This window comes from Convolutriloba macropyga, chromosome 3 (assembly GCF_964194025.1).
Source record: "Convolutriloba macropyga chromosome 3, txConMacr16.3, whole genome shotgun sequence".
NCBI classification, from domain to species: domain Eukaryota; kingdom Metazoa; phylum Xenacoelomorpha; order Acoela; family Convolutidae; genus Convolutriloba; species Convolutriloba macropyga.
The window spans coordinates 44,932,386-44,945,807 of record NC_134470.1 but is presented as its reverse complement, the minus strand read 5'-3'; the positions used below and the strand labels follow the sequence as shown (position 1 = coordinate 44,945,807).

General features: G+C 32.6%; 1 protein-coding gene across 2 annotated transcripts in view; it reads left to right on the top strand.

The window, feature by feature from the left end:
• Nucleotides 1-13,422, top strand: part of LOC142336228 (uncharacterized) — a 125,442-nt gene that overhangs the window by 22,724 nt on the left and 89,296 nt on the right. For both annotated transcript variants that reach the window (XM_075384904.1, XM_075384905.1), the window contains exons 6-8: nucleotides 1,632-1,721; nucleotides 5,233-5,441; nucleotides 6,838-6,912. In XM_075384904.1, the coding sequence (XP_075241019.1) occupies nucleotides 1,632-1,721; nucleotides 5,233-5,441; nucleotides 6,838-6,912 (374 nt within the window). The remainder of the gene's footprint in view (nucleotides 1-1,631; nucleotides 1,722-5,232; nucleotides 5,442-6,837; nucleotides 6,913-13,422) is intronic.

Sequence of the window (13,422 nt, the reverse complement as noted above, 5' to 3'; positions counted from 1 at the left end):
AGAGTGTGGCTCACCTCCGGACTTATAACTTGATGAAGAGATAGCAACAGTCATTGCTTTACTTGTGAATTTTAAGTTCTCTGTCATATAAGTAACCGACATTGCTGGTTTGGCTTTAATAACGTCTAGTTGTCCAAGTTTTGCTTCAGGATCTCTCAATTCTGAGATAAATTTCATTTTCATTATTTCCTCTTCAGGGTTGGCCGCTGTTTCGAGTTTTTCGAAGTCACAATAGCGTGCTTCTGCTATCAGATGTGCTAGAAAATTGTTGTCTGATTCCCCTACACCTTGTATTACGGACAAACATTTTGCCTTTTCTGCCGTTACTACCCTCTCATTAGGAGAAACATAAATTTGAATAGGCAACCTGATGTCTTTTTACGGAGTATTCATCAAGATTCTAGTGCTCATTAGGCTCCTAAGTTTGTTAATGGCATCTTACCAGCTCATATTAAGAAAGAGAATGGTTACTTGTAGGTTCACTATAGTACAATCGGTGTTGATCTTGTCATCTTTTCTGCGCGACATTTTTCCACAAAAGACATAATCCACGCAGTAGTTGATTCTGCATTCTGTATATCCACTGTATATCGACATAGCCGCAAGCAAAGTTCTTCAGGTAAGTTCTTCTTTTGGTCTTTGAAACTTTAATAACAAAATCTTCTAAACTTCTTGAATTTTCTTTGAAGCCATCACAAAAAGGATCACCAATACGAAATTCTATACAAACCCAATTTTTTGGGAATTTATCAACAAAATTATCTAGCGGAGCAAAAAGTTCAATCTGATTTTCCGAACAGACTGCTTCTACTTTAAATGATCTTTGCAAAAAATTATTATCTTACAAAATAAAATAAGTAATTAGAGACTACAAGTCTAGTTTTTCCTCTAGGTATTCAAAAAGTATACTTAATTTTTTTCGCCTTTCAAATTGAATTTTACATTGTATGAAGGTCCACTCGACTGCTAGCTCATTTTGTCTGAAATAATTTCAAAATCATCTTTCTTTTATTATTCATCTGTCTTTGTAGTCATTTAAGATTCAGATTGGTAACTGGAATGAGCTTTAAAGTTTAAAAGTTGTTTAAATGCAGCAAAGAAATTGTTCGGTATGTTGACACGGTTTTTGATCAGACAAGGTAAAATTTGACCAGAAAACCTGTGAAAAATTTTTTCCCATTTTTTCTGAGTATTTAAAGTTTTCCAAAAACAAGTCATTTTTAATCAAGTCCCTGGTAATTCTATCTGCAATTATTTAAAACAGATGGCCACCCTGCGTTCACAGTTCAGTATAGAAAATTGAATTACTCTCCCTCATTCTCTAATGATTAATTCGCAGCACATTTTACAGAAGAATGAAAACTGGTGAAAATGCTACCTCTATGACCATATTTCCCATAAAATCCTCCAAGTAGCTTTTGCAGGCCTGTCCTGGATGTGTATTGCACAAATAACTCTGTTTTGTAGCAAAACAACCAGATAATCATAGTTTTGATTGGTACACAAATACACGAATATATAAAACCTCTAGTGAAGATATACCTACATGTTTGTTCTTTTTAAGCGCCGTGGATAGTTGTTGAAAAAGATGTGTATCTATGTATGTATTTATGCATGTATGTTTGTTTTAGTTCTCCCAATTAGTGACACTTCAGAAGAAACTCGGGAAGGACAAGTTCCCTTTGATTGAACAGGTGTTCTACCCCACTCACAAGCAGATGGTAAGTCACCGACACACACACACACTCAAATTAATTCCCCTCCCGGCCCTTCCACGCGTTAGAATAAAATTTTTGATTTTCATTGGCCTGCCATTACGAGCGTGTACTGCTACTGCAATAAACCACTTTCAAAGAAAGTGGCTGCGATTATAGACCTATCAAACAAGGAGGCTCGGTCATATGCGTTCGCACATAATGTTCCGACCCCACTCATCCACACTTCTGACATAATTTTCTACCAAATGCAGAGATGTTCCAAAATAAATATTGAGTAAAAAGTTCTGACCAACTCAAATTAATAAATTAATTAAATAATACTATGCCGCCTTACATCGCCCATGAGATCTGTAAAAATTATGATTACGAGACAAATGAATAAAACAAGTAATCAAAAACAGAAAACATTAATTACGGCTTGAACCCAATATCAAATATTTTAAAACACATAGTAACGAAGTCAAAATAAAATCAGGTAAATCCTAAAATATTCAAAACCACCTGTCCTTGATTACAAAACATATGGAGCCTGTCTTTTTGCCTGTTTTTTGGAATAAAAATGTTTCAAATTCATAAAAACCCTTGGCTTTTAACTTGATATGTTTACATATAGCTCTTTTGGAAGCCAAGAGGACCTGTATTTAGTTAGATTATGCCATATGACAGGACTACAAACTAAGAATAGATACCGGAAAAATAAAAAAAATACAAACAAATTACAGAAGAGCGAAGTTTTGACGCCATTAAAAAATTTGATATTAAGTGAATATTACATATTATTATTTAAACTATTATTTAAGTTATGCCAGTTAATTTTCAACTAATAATTAAAAACATTCTTGTGGGCTTTATATGAAAATCATTGGGACATGCTATTATAGAGGAATGTATTAAGAGACAAAAAAAGAACAACAACAACTGATCAAATAAAAAAATTTTATGAAAACACATAGGGCCAAATCGTAAAACAGTGTTTACTACGAGAAACCAAAGTATGAATTTAATTTTCTTTTACAAGAAAAAGAATGGGAACGCTAATTGAAGAGAATATGTTAAAAATTGAGGAAAAGAAGAAGCCAAGTTCAGTAATACTTAAAATTTTGGGAACAAATAAAAATACACTCCTTGAAATCTTAAGCCATCAACTGACGACATTAATTAAGTTCATCTAGGCCTTCAAAAGAAGTTAAATAGACCTGTCAAAGTATTGCATACAACTCCCAAAAAACAACAACAATGCAGGCAAAGCAGAAATACAGTAAAATGTTCGAGGAAAGTGTCAAAGCCGATTTAAAACAATCAGTAAAAACTGTATGTGTTCTGTTATTGTATTCATTAAATATTGTGCTGTGTTTAACACCAATGCCATCTTTGATTTTTGTGATAACGTGAAATTAAGAAAATTAGCAAAATCAAAAATTTAATAAGAAAATTTTTCAGAACAGAACTCATTGTATCGAAGCCATTAAAACATTTAGTTTTCAACAAACGCATTGAATGCGTTAAATCATATCTGAATAAGGTAGCACTAAGAATTTTCATTAAGCAAAAGAAGTCCTAAGCTTACAAAAGATATCACAAGTTTAGGCAAAAACCAAAAAATAAAAAAAAAACGAGAAGGAGATGTCGAAGCCATCGAAAACATAAGCTATTTGCTGATTATGTATATATATAAATATATATATATATATATATATATATATATATATATATATATATATATATATACATATATATATATATACATATATATATATATACATATATATATATATATATATATTTATATATATATATATATATATATATATATATATAATTGTTAACTTGAGCCTCTTTTCAATGCTAATATGAGCTGTCTTAATTGTGGTAATATGATAAGACTTGAACAAAAATCATAAACAAACGTGGTGGTCAAAAAATTTTAGCAGACCACAATAAAAAAAATTTATCTATTTTTAGTTGAATTTTTAGTTCCCTTTTTTTGTTCCCTCGTAACCAAAGTTAGGAGGGAACAAAAAATAAGGCTATCAACATTTATGAAAATTTCATTGAGTGGTGACAAAAATTTGTCAAGTGCGGTAAAGAAGATATAACAAGAAATGTTGGTGTTTCAAGTCCTTGTCTAGATATTTCAAGTTGTGTATGATATCTTAACATCATTTATGTCTTATTAGGGTGTAGCAAGTTTTGATTCAATGGATAGAAGCGTGTACGTATATCACAACTAAACAACTTTCAGAGAAATTGGCTGCGGTCTTCAGACCAGTCGAAAAAGCAAAACATTATTAGGCACAGTTATCTTTCAAGATCTAATAATGAACAAAAGTGGAAACCAGCTTCACAAATGAATGAATTTCATTACTCCGCCAAATTAGACCTGAATTGCCCTGGTCAAATTTGATTGAGCCTGTAACTTAAATTAATTTTGCTTTGTTATTACATTAGATTTACACGGACTTTGCAAAATTGGGTTTAATTCAAAAGCTAGGCTATTTTGAATTGAAACTGGTAACCCAAGTCAATAAAATCAGCAAATTTAGGAATCGCCGAATCCAGGCCAGCAATTCCGCTGGTATCATGGCAGCTTGATTGATAGCTTAAATCCGAGTTGGAGCATGCAAAATCAATTTAAAGCAAAATGCTTATAGAAGTGATACCAAGTTTCAAAGATAAGAAGTGTTATGGAACTAAGTTAGAAGTAAAATTTTCGCATAAAAATTCTTCAGCTTGATGTTTTGAAATATTTAAGGCAGTCCGCCAATTTTTAATTAACCAGTGTTAGCAATGTTTTAGTCCAATTACACTTTAACGCAATTAGGGGTATAATTAGTGACAAAACCGTGGAATTTAATAAAGCATTTTGTGGAATTTATTTTCAGAAATTGCAGCGTTTAATAAACCACATTGTGGAATAAACTTACACACATTTATTTACGTACACTCTGGAAACTAGATATCAGATTTGGTAACTGTATCCCGTTTTAAGCGTAATTCATTTCCGCAAAATTTGGAAACACAGAAGGAATTCAGGCTACAAAGATTTTAACTTGAATTCTGCAACTGAACGTAACTGAACTGATAACCGCAAGAGCAAGATCAGGCAAAGTTATTCAAATTCTGCCTTTGCGGTGTAATTTACAATTCACACAGATAGATTTATTACGCTTGATTTTGCTAATGTATGGGCTATAATTAACCCGTGTCGAGAACGAATGGTTAACTTGTAAGAATTTGCAAGTTTCGTATTAGTTTGAACGCTCTATTCGATGCCTCTATGTTCTGGAAATTCCTTAAGACTTAAAATTGACTTTAATTATATGGTCGAGGACCCTAGTTAAGGTCGAACCATTTTTTTTTCATAGACAAATTGTTTTAAAACTTTGTTCTAATAAAAGATATAAACTGAGTTTATTTCTTTGTTGTCTAAATATTGATGCTAATTTTAAGCTGAAAGTTTCCATCTGGGAAAGAGTGACAGTTGGTTTATTATAATGTTTGAATGCATGTGTAGAGTGAGAAGGTGCCTCGACTGCCAGTGGTGGTGAAGGTCGGCCATGACCACGGAGGAGTGGGCAAGGTGAAGGTGGAGTCTGCTCAGAGTTACGAAGAGGTGGCAGGGCTAGTGAAGGTGGCAAACACGTTCTCAACGTCAGAGCCATTCATCGACAGCAAATTCGACTTCCGCATTCAGAAGATAGGCCAACAGTACAAAGTATACATGTAAGTGTGTGTACCAATTCAAAACCCTGATGAATTTAGATTACTTCTGCAAAACAACTTTTCTTATCATTTTGAGACCTTTGAGGACAGCAGTGGCAACGTTTCGTTGCTACTATCCGTTTTAAGGAACTGTTTTTCACGTTAAAATAGCCTTAGGTTAACCGTGGAAACTAGTGCCAAAACTTGAAAATATTTATCTTCATGGCCGGTTTTTTTGAAAAATAAATAACAAAAATAACGTTAGAAAAATAAAAGGGAACATAAGCAATCATAACCAACCACAGCAAGGTGAAGCTGAAGTTAACAAGGTATATGTAATACCAGCGTTATACTGCTTACAACATACCGACCTATCACTGAATTAAGTTTTTAGTCTCGCCCGCAATTGGCTAAGAGTAAAGTTTACTAATAATGGAGAGATAAAGTTTTCTCAGGAAAATATGGCTATCGAAATTTCAAGTGGAGACACAATAACAAAATGCATCAAACTTTAATCTACTTGAGCCTTCTTTTTCAGTCTGAAGAGCCTGTTCATCGCTTCTATTGACGTCACCGTCTATGAAAGGGGTAGAAAAACAAAGCTCTTAATTTTTATTTCATGCGCTCTTTTAACTTACTGCTTGCAAAAGGAAGCATAAGTTTGATTCACGCGTGAATAAAAACAGTGGGCTTACGCGATTAGATTTCTTTTTCAGGTTCATTGCATTTCACTTCAGTCATGGAGTAGGAAAACAATCCAGTCTTTTACAAAAATTAAAGTTCAAATCGCACCTTTAAATGGCTCTGTTTTTGAAGTGAATTTTTCCAATTATGTTGAATTCGTTTGATTTCTATGTGAATCGACACACAATAGTTTCACTCTAGTTCTTAATATAAAAATTGAAAATGACCACCAGTTTTTGTGTATCACAAAAACCAGTTTTTGGCCACAAATGACCACCAGTTTTTGCGCAAATTTTGAGAGCAATAAGGGTAGATCTTTTTGAAACCTCTTCAACTTCATAATTAATTACTGAATTCGAGATGCAAATATTTTATTAAATCTGTATGATCAATTTGGTAATTATACCTGGAAATGAACCTAGCAACCGAGTTTTCAGATCTGGGTCATTGTTTATTTGGTTACAACAATAAACAAATTGGCTTAATTGTTTTGAATGGAATGATGCTTCACTGCGTTGACGACCAAATAATGACTTTTAGAATTTGTCTCAAAGTTTTTGCACAAAAAAAACAGTGGAAAGAGTTAAAGCGTTGTGGTTGCATACTGCCAGCCAATCTAGATCGAGCGCTTATGCTGCTCAATACAAAGCTCGATTGGGCGCAAGCTCATACCAAAAGCTTAGGCTTAGTTTGCATCGGTGCATTGGATATATGTGATTTTGTTTTGCTTCAGGAGGACCTCTTCTTCTGCAGTGTGGAAGTCCAATTTAGGATCAGCAGTTGTGGAACAAGTCAACATGAACGACACGTTAGCCCTTCAAAATCTATTTCATCACATTCATAGAAGCTATGGTTCTGCACATTTGCATTATTTGGTTCATTTCTTGTTTTAACCCTCACCGTAACTAAATTAAACATTATAGCTGATTAACTGCTATTGTTCCCATTGGGGGGGGGGGGGTAACTTAACACACCCTACGATAAATTTCTGTATGCCCATTTCACTTTTTTGAAGTCGTGGGCATAAAAGACCAAAAGGACAAAAACAACTCATTTGTATATATTGTTGCCATATTTTCTTAACAAAAAATAAAAGTCAGAGCACAAGTATATGTTATTGTCAATCTCAACGCCGAGAATGATTGCGTCCGAGGCTGAGCGCGAATTTCAAAAGATACCCGACACTGTACTCTATCTGATTTACATCCAAATTTTTCTGTTTCTGTACCAGATTAGATAAATTGTTTAATCATTCAGTTATTTCGTAACTCAAAACACAAAAAGTACACTTGTACTTCAACTTTGAAAAAATCATAACGAACGTCTACCGGTACCAAAAGACTAGTTACAAATAATTTGGCTGGGACTTCCAACCGTCTTTTGACGCCATATGTGGAAAGCGATTAAATTTCGTGTAAGTAATTTCCACACAACAATTAAATAGCCTAAAGTGGAAATTAATCCCAAGGAAATTTGATTAGTAGTTAGGTTCAGCGGTAAGGGCATTTCACAAAATTATCTTCCTTTTTAAAACAGAGCAAAGACAACTCAAAATACCTCAAGCTAATAGAATTATCATTTAAATAGTAATTGAATAAGGATAATCGGTGAATAGTCCCTCAATTCGTATAATCGTTGTCGTCAGTTATGATCAACTGAGCTACTAATATCTGCAAAATTTTGTAAGTACCTTTAACGCGTACATAGTATTAAGATAAAGTAAAAAGCCAATGTAAAATCCCATGATATTGCGAATTAAGTTGTTTGATGCATCTGTTGTGTTAATTTTGATGTCTTTTGCATTTAGTGTTCGGATCCCACTTGTGGGGGGAGGAACTATATACTCAAATGGGTTTTTTTTTGTTCAGACAATTTTGGCCAATCGATATATTCATCGTTGAGAAATGTGAGTGGTATCAATAAAAAGCTCACCCAGCGTGGAATTCGAAATTAGAAATATTTTATTAAATTTGGTTTTCTTCGAGGAGTTATCGAGGTTTAAAGGTTCAAGTTAACAGGGGATAATTGGTTCACTTTTGTTCACTTTTACCGTAATTTTTGTTGAATTAACATTTTTTCTACGAAAATTTTATCTCAAAATTACATTTCACGCCACAAAATCAATCATTTTGCTGTTCTTAATAGACAAAAGGCGATGAAGAGGACTAGCTCTGGTCTCATAGGGAAGTTTACTACCAAAAAAAATCGAACTCTTCTTGAGAGCTCTTTTTTTAAGAAAATTTTGAATAATTTTTGTTTTCTTCAAGTCACCTAGAGGCGAGTCAATTTTTAATTTTCTTATCGAATTTCAGTTAATGACGAACCTCATTTACACTCAAATGAAGCCCAATGAACAAAAAATTCGTTTTCAAGGAATCGCTCATGTTTTTTTTTGAGTTCGACTCTTAGTTATCGTAATTTTAATTGATATTCTGCTTTTATTTTTGAGATTTTACTAAATTAGAATCTTATCGCATAAAATCGTTGACTGAAAGAGCAATAGGTCTCGTAATTAGCATTACCTGAACCTATCTACTGCTTTGAGTGGACAGCTAATGGCTGTTAAGTCTTTGAAACGAAAACTTGAATCAGTCTCAAAAATGAAAAGACACTCTTCCTTCCTACTACAACCAAAAATAATCTTGTTAGCAGTTTTATCTTCTAACTATTGGTTATATGACTTCAATGCCACAAGAATTCAATTTTTTTTTACTTTTTGACTTTTTCGTATTATTGGTTCCTTTTGAAATCTCATCAAGTTTTCCTAAGATTGAATGCTCCCATTGGTTTACAAAAGACGTTAAATGGATCACAGATAAAGTTTTCAGAGAAAAACTTCTGGTTTAAATGGCTTCAACAATTTCTTCTCGCACTTTTCTAAAGAATTTTTGGTTTTTGCCTGTATTAGTTGTTTTAACGGTCATAAGACTTATTGTGATGTCGTTTTCATTATCTATGCATCGCAAACATGTTTTTGTTGATTTCGAGGTAAAACTGAGCGTATTCATTGACTTCCCTTGAAAGCTATTGAATTTAATGTTTAAAAAGAATTTGAAAAAAATATATATTATTTTTGTAACATAAATCAATCTTAAGCTTATTTTCAAGAACTATAAGATAGTCTCTGCAATGACAGATTCGAATTTTGTTCTACTTTGACAAAAATTTATCTAGTTAGCGGTTTTATCTTCTAACTATTGGTTTTTTTTACTTCGAAGCACGAGTTTTCATAATTCCTTTAAAAAATTTAGGAAAATATTTTTTGATAATTTTGGTTCCTTTTGAAATATTATCACATTATCCTAATACTGATAGTTGTCATTGGCTTAGAGAAGACGTTCAAAAGATCTCAGTAATATTTTCCAGCGAAAAGCCTATGGTTCAAATGGCTTGACACTTTCTTCTCGCCTTTTTCTACTGAATCTTTGGATTTTGCATCTTTTTATTGTTGTTTTCTTAGTCAATGACATGTTGTAATGTCATATTGATGACCTATGAATGACAAACATCAGGGCCTACATTAGCGTATTTAATGGGTTCCGTTGAAAGCTGTTAAATTTATGTCGTTGATAAGGCGGGGTTTCTCAAAAATTTCGTAGTTTTAGTGTATTTTTCTTCATTGTCATACGACTTATTGTGATGGATTATTGACGACTTATGAATGCAAGATCTCGCTTCTTTCTCATCGAGATAGAACTTAGCGTGTTAATTTTATTCCATTAAAAGCTATTGAATTTAATGGCTTTGTTTCTAGGGGTTTTCTCAAAGACTTCGTGGTTTCAATAATTTTGTTCATATTTGTTGTTTTTTAAGTCATTTTGTAACAATAAAAACAATCCCATTGCTGTTAAAAAATTAATTGAAAATAGAAGAGTTTATACTGAAAAGTTCATTCTCTAAAGGCGTTCAAACTTTTCGCTTAATTTTTTTGAGTTTGCTGTTTTTGCCTCTTTTGTTTATTTTTAGGTAGCCGTAAAATTCTTATCGATCTCATAAACTTGTAATTAACGATTAAAGGCGTGATGTTACCCAAAGCGGTCAGTTTACAGCCAATGGTCTTAAAAATTATGATATTATACATCTTCAAAATTTTTCAAATTTTAATTTTTTACTGAAAACTTCATTTTTAATGGCTTCGACACTTTTATGATTTTTTTATTTGCCGTTTTCTCTTTTTTACTCTTTAGGTAGCCGTAAAGTTCTGGCCGGTCTAATAAGCTTGTAATTAGGAATTAAATGAATGATTTTTCCCGGAGCGGTCAGTTTATAGCGAATAGTCTTAAAGTTTGTGATATTATACTTTGTCAAAGTTTTTAAAACTTTTCGAAATTTGTTGTTCTTTTCGTCAACTTGTAATTTATTCTCATCTTTGTGAGGTCCCATCCAATTTTTTGAACTTCAAAAATTGACATTTCTACTGATATTACTACGGACGATATGCGTTTTCATAAAATTTTGTGAGTGGTGTATTTGTGTTTCTTTTTCTCTTCTTTTAGCCCATTCGGGTAATAACAGATCCCAATGGTTTTCAAATTTGGCCCAAATGAACTGTTTTGTTCCTTCAGTATAATTTCAGCTTAATTAGTATAAATAAAACTGAACTAAAAATACGTAATATTCAGTTGCAAGATGATGATTTTAATGGCTTTAATAATTCGTGTTCTCGCAAACTGTTTGTAATTTTTGAGATTTTCTTAATCTTTATTCCGTTCCAATGGCTTAGACTAACCAAAGACTGGTCCCATTGGTTTCGTAATGACTTTTCAGTAAATTAATTAAGAATTATTTTGTTATAAGATTTTTTTCGACTTTTAAAATTGTTTGGTTTAAAGAATGTTGATTGATTTCTGAATTTGAATTCATTTTCTCTTCTCTTTGTCGACTTGTTACCTAGTCTCATTGAGTAAAACATCCATCTGCTGTATAGTTTAAAAAATAAATTTGTGTAGTGAGGGTTTTATCTGACTGCATTTCGACGTTGTTACTAGGTGCATTTAAATTTAGGTATTGTGTTTTTGCCTTTTTGCCGTAAAAAAGTTCTTTTGGTTTTTGCTTATTTTGTTTTTTTCTCGTATCCTTTTTAATGGCAGATCTCAGATCTCATGAGCGCTGTAATGACGCATGACATTAAATAATTCAATTATTAGATAGGTTGTGTGAAAATTTTTTTAAACACAAACACCTATTTTTGTTATCTCAATTAAGTCAAAATGTAGATGAGCTCGGGTCGGAACATCATGTGCAAGCGCACATTAACGAGCCTCCTTGTTTGTTTATAAAATGGAGAATTATGAAAGGGTTATTCTAAATTTTTCATGGAAACTTGGTTTTATCGTAATAATCAACTTCAGATTTTGAAAAAAAAACAAAAACGTTTCCTAATCCCACAAACTTTCCCATATACATTTTTTGAAGCTGTTAAGGATGCTTCCAAAAAGTTTGCTCACTTGGTTTCTTAATTGACACTAGGCAACAGCTTTCACATTACGAGAAAATGTGAATAACTTTTGAACATCACGTGATGAACAACGCGCGAGCAGTGATTCTCCAGAGAATAATTAATAAACTTAGCTCTGCTATATTGTTTATTTTTATCAGCAGAAACAGTGGGTCCTAAAACCTGAAGGACTGACTAAATTTACCACAGTATTTTTCAACAAAAACATGTGGCTAGATACTGAAAAAGCAGGAAGAGATATCTGAACTTGCACAAAATGTTCCAACATTTAAACCGAATTCTGTATCGATCACCAAATGAGTCAGAACAACGTATGTTGGCATGTCATAATTTAAGAAACTAAAAGCGTGGAATTTGTGTTTCTGGACGAAATTCTTTTTAGGTATCGATTGTATCCAATAAAGATAGAATTAGCCAAAATTTTTACTTGAGGCAGACAAATTTTTTTATGCAGTAACAGAAAATTACAATGATCAGTATTTGATATTGAGCTATTCCATAATTAGATAACGTGCATTTCCCAATAACAGAAATTATAATTGTGCAATAATTTCTCATTTTAGCTATTTTGTCAACTTATTTTAATTTCATTCAGAAAATGCTTTTGCCTTAATCGTTGACGGTAGGCATAAAAATTGACACAATCAATTTTCAAGTTTAGGCCTTGCATTTTTCAATTCGTGTTTTAGTTTTAACTGGTACTGAAAAATTTCCAGAAAGTTCAATTAAACCAGTGAAATCAAAATTTCAAAGTCATGAAAACCAAAAAAATTCTTCAATGTGTTTTTGTGACTTTCATATTGAGACTTTCATATTTTCTGGTTAATTAGTTCGCACAACGTTGAAGCTAAACTTGATTGTCTTTACTTTTGTTAAGAGAACGAGGGGCACAATTGGGCAGTAAAAATGAAGTGAAATTGTGAGTAAATTTATCAAGCAGATAAAAACTTGAGTGAATAATTGGTGTTTTCAGACAAAGAAATAGGAATTTCAGTCAACAAGGAGACCTAAAAAGAAGGAAAAAGACGTAAGAAATCTACTTTTAAGCACTTGATGGCCTTTTATGAGTTTTTCCAGAAAATACAGAATTATTTACCACCTAATAAATAATGTACACAGTAGTGGAAACGGCAATAAAAGCATTCATGACAAACTGCGGGAGACAGCGTTTTCATAATGTTTAAGATAGGTATAATTAATTTTACCTAATGATTTTTTAGCCCAACAGTGGAAAGAATAAAGTTTTTCAACAAGATGTAGCCTTGAAAAATGGGAAAAATTGTCAAAAAAAATTGCAAGCCCGCCCCCAACCCTGAAAAAACCAATAGTTCCTAAAGTCTGACTTGAATCAAAATTGAACTGATGGTGCACCGAACAATTGTGTACTCAATGGACAAAACAGAGTGTTTTTCAGGTCACCAGCAGCTGGTTATTTACCTTCAAGAACCATAACTGGAGACCTTTTAACACTCTCTTCGAGACGTACATCCTTACAGGGGCATTGCTTCTATTGAGTCACTCGCTAAAAAACTAATGCGTCAAACTGGGAACAATTTTAATACGGGAGTGTTAACGTTCGAAAAGCACTAGAATACAAACTGTGGATTTTCGATTTTCCTCATCACTCTTTTCTCAAGGAAGTTTGTCAAATTTTGTTTCGAATACAAAAATTGCTCAATCCTTATCTAAGGCACAAACAGACGTAAACTTAGAATGGAGCAGACAAGTGTCTATAAATAGGAAAAAGACAAGTATGAGAATGATTGAGCATGAAAAAAGTTTTTTTTCACCGAATCGTGAATTTATCAACCCAAGTTGTCCACGAAACTCAAATAATCTTGAACAATTAATTACTTAATA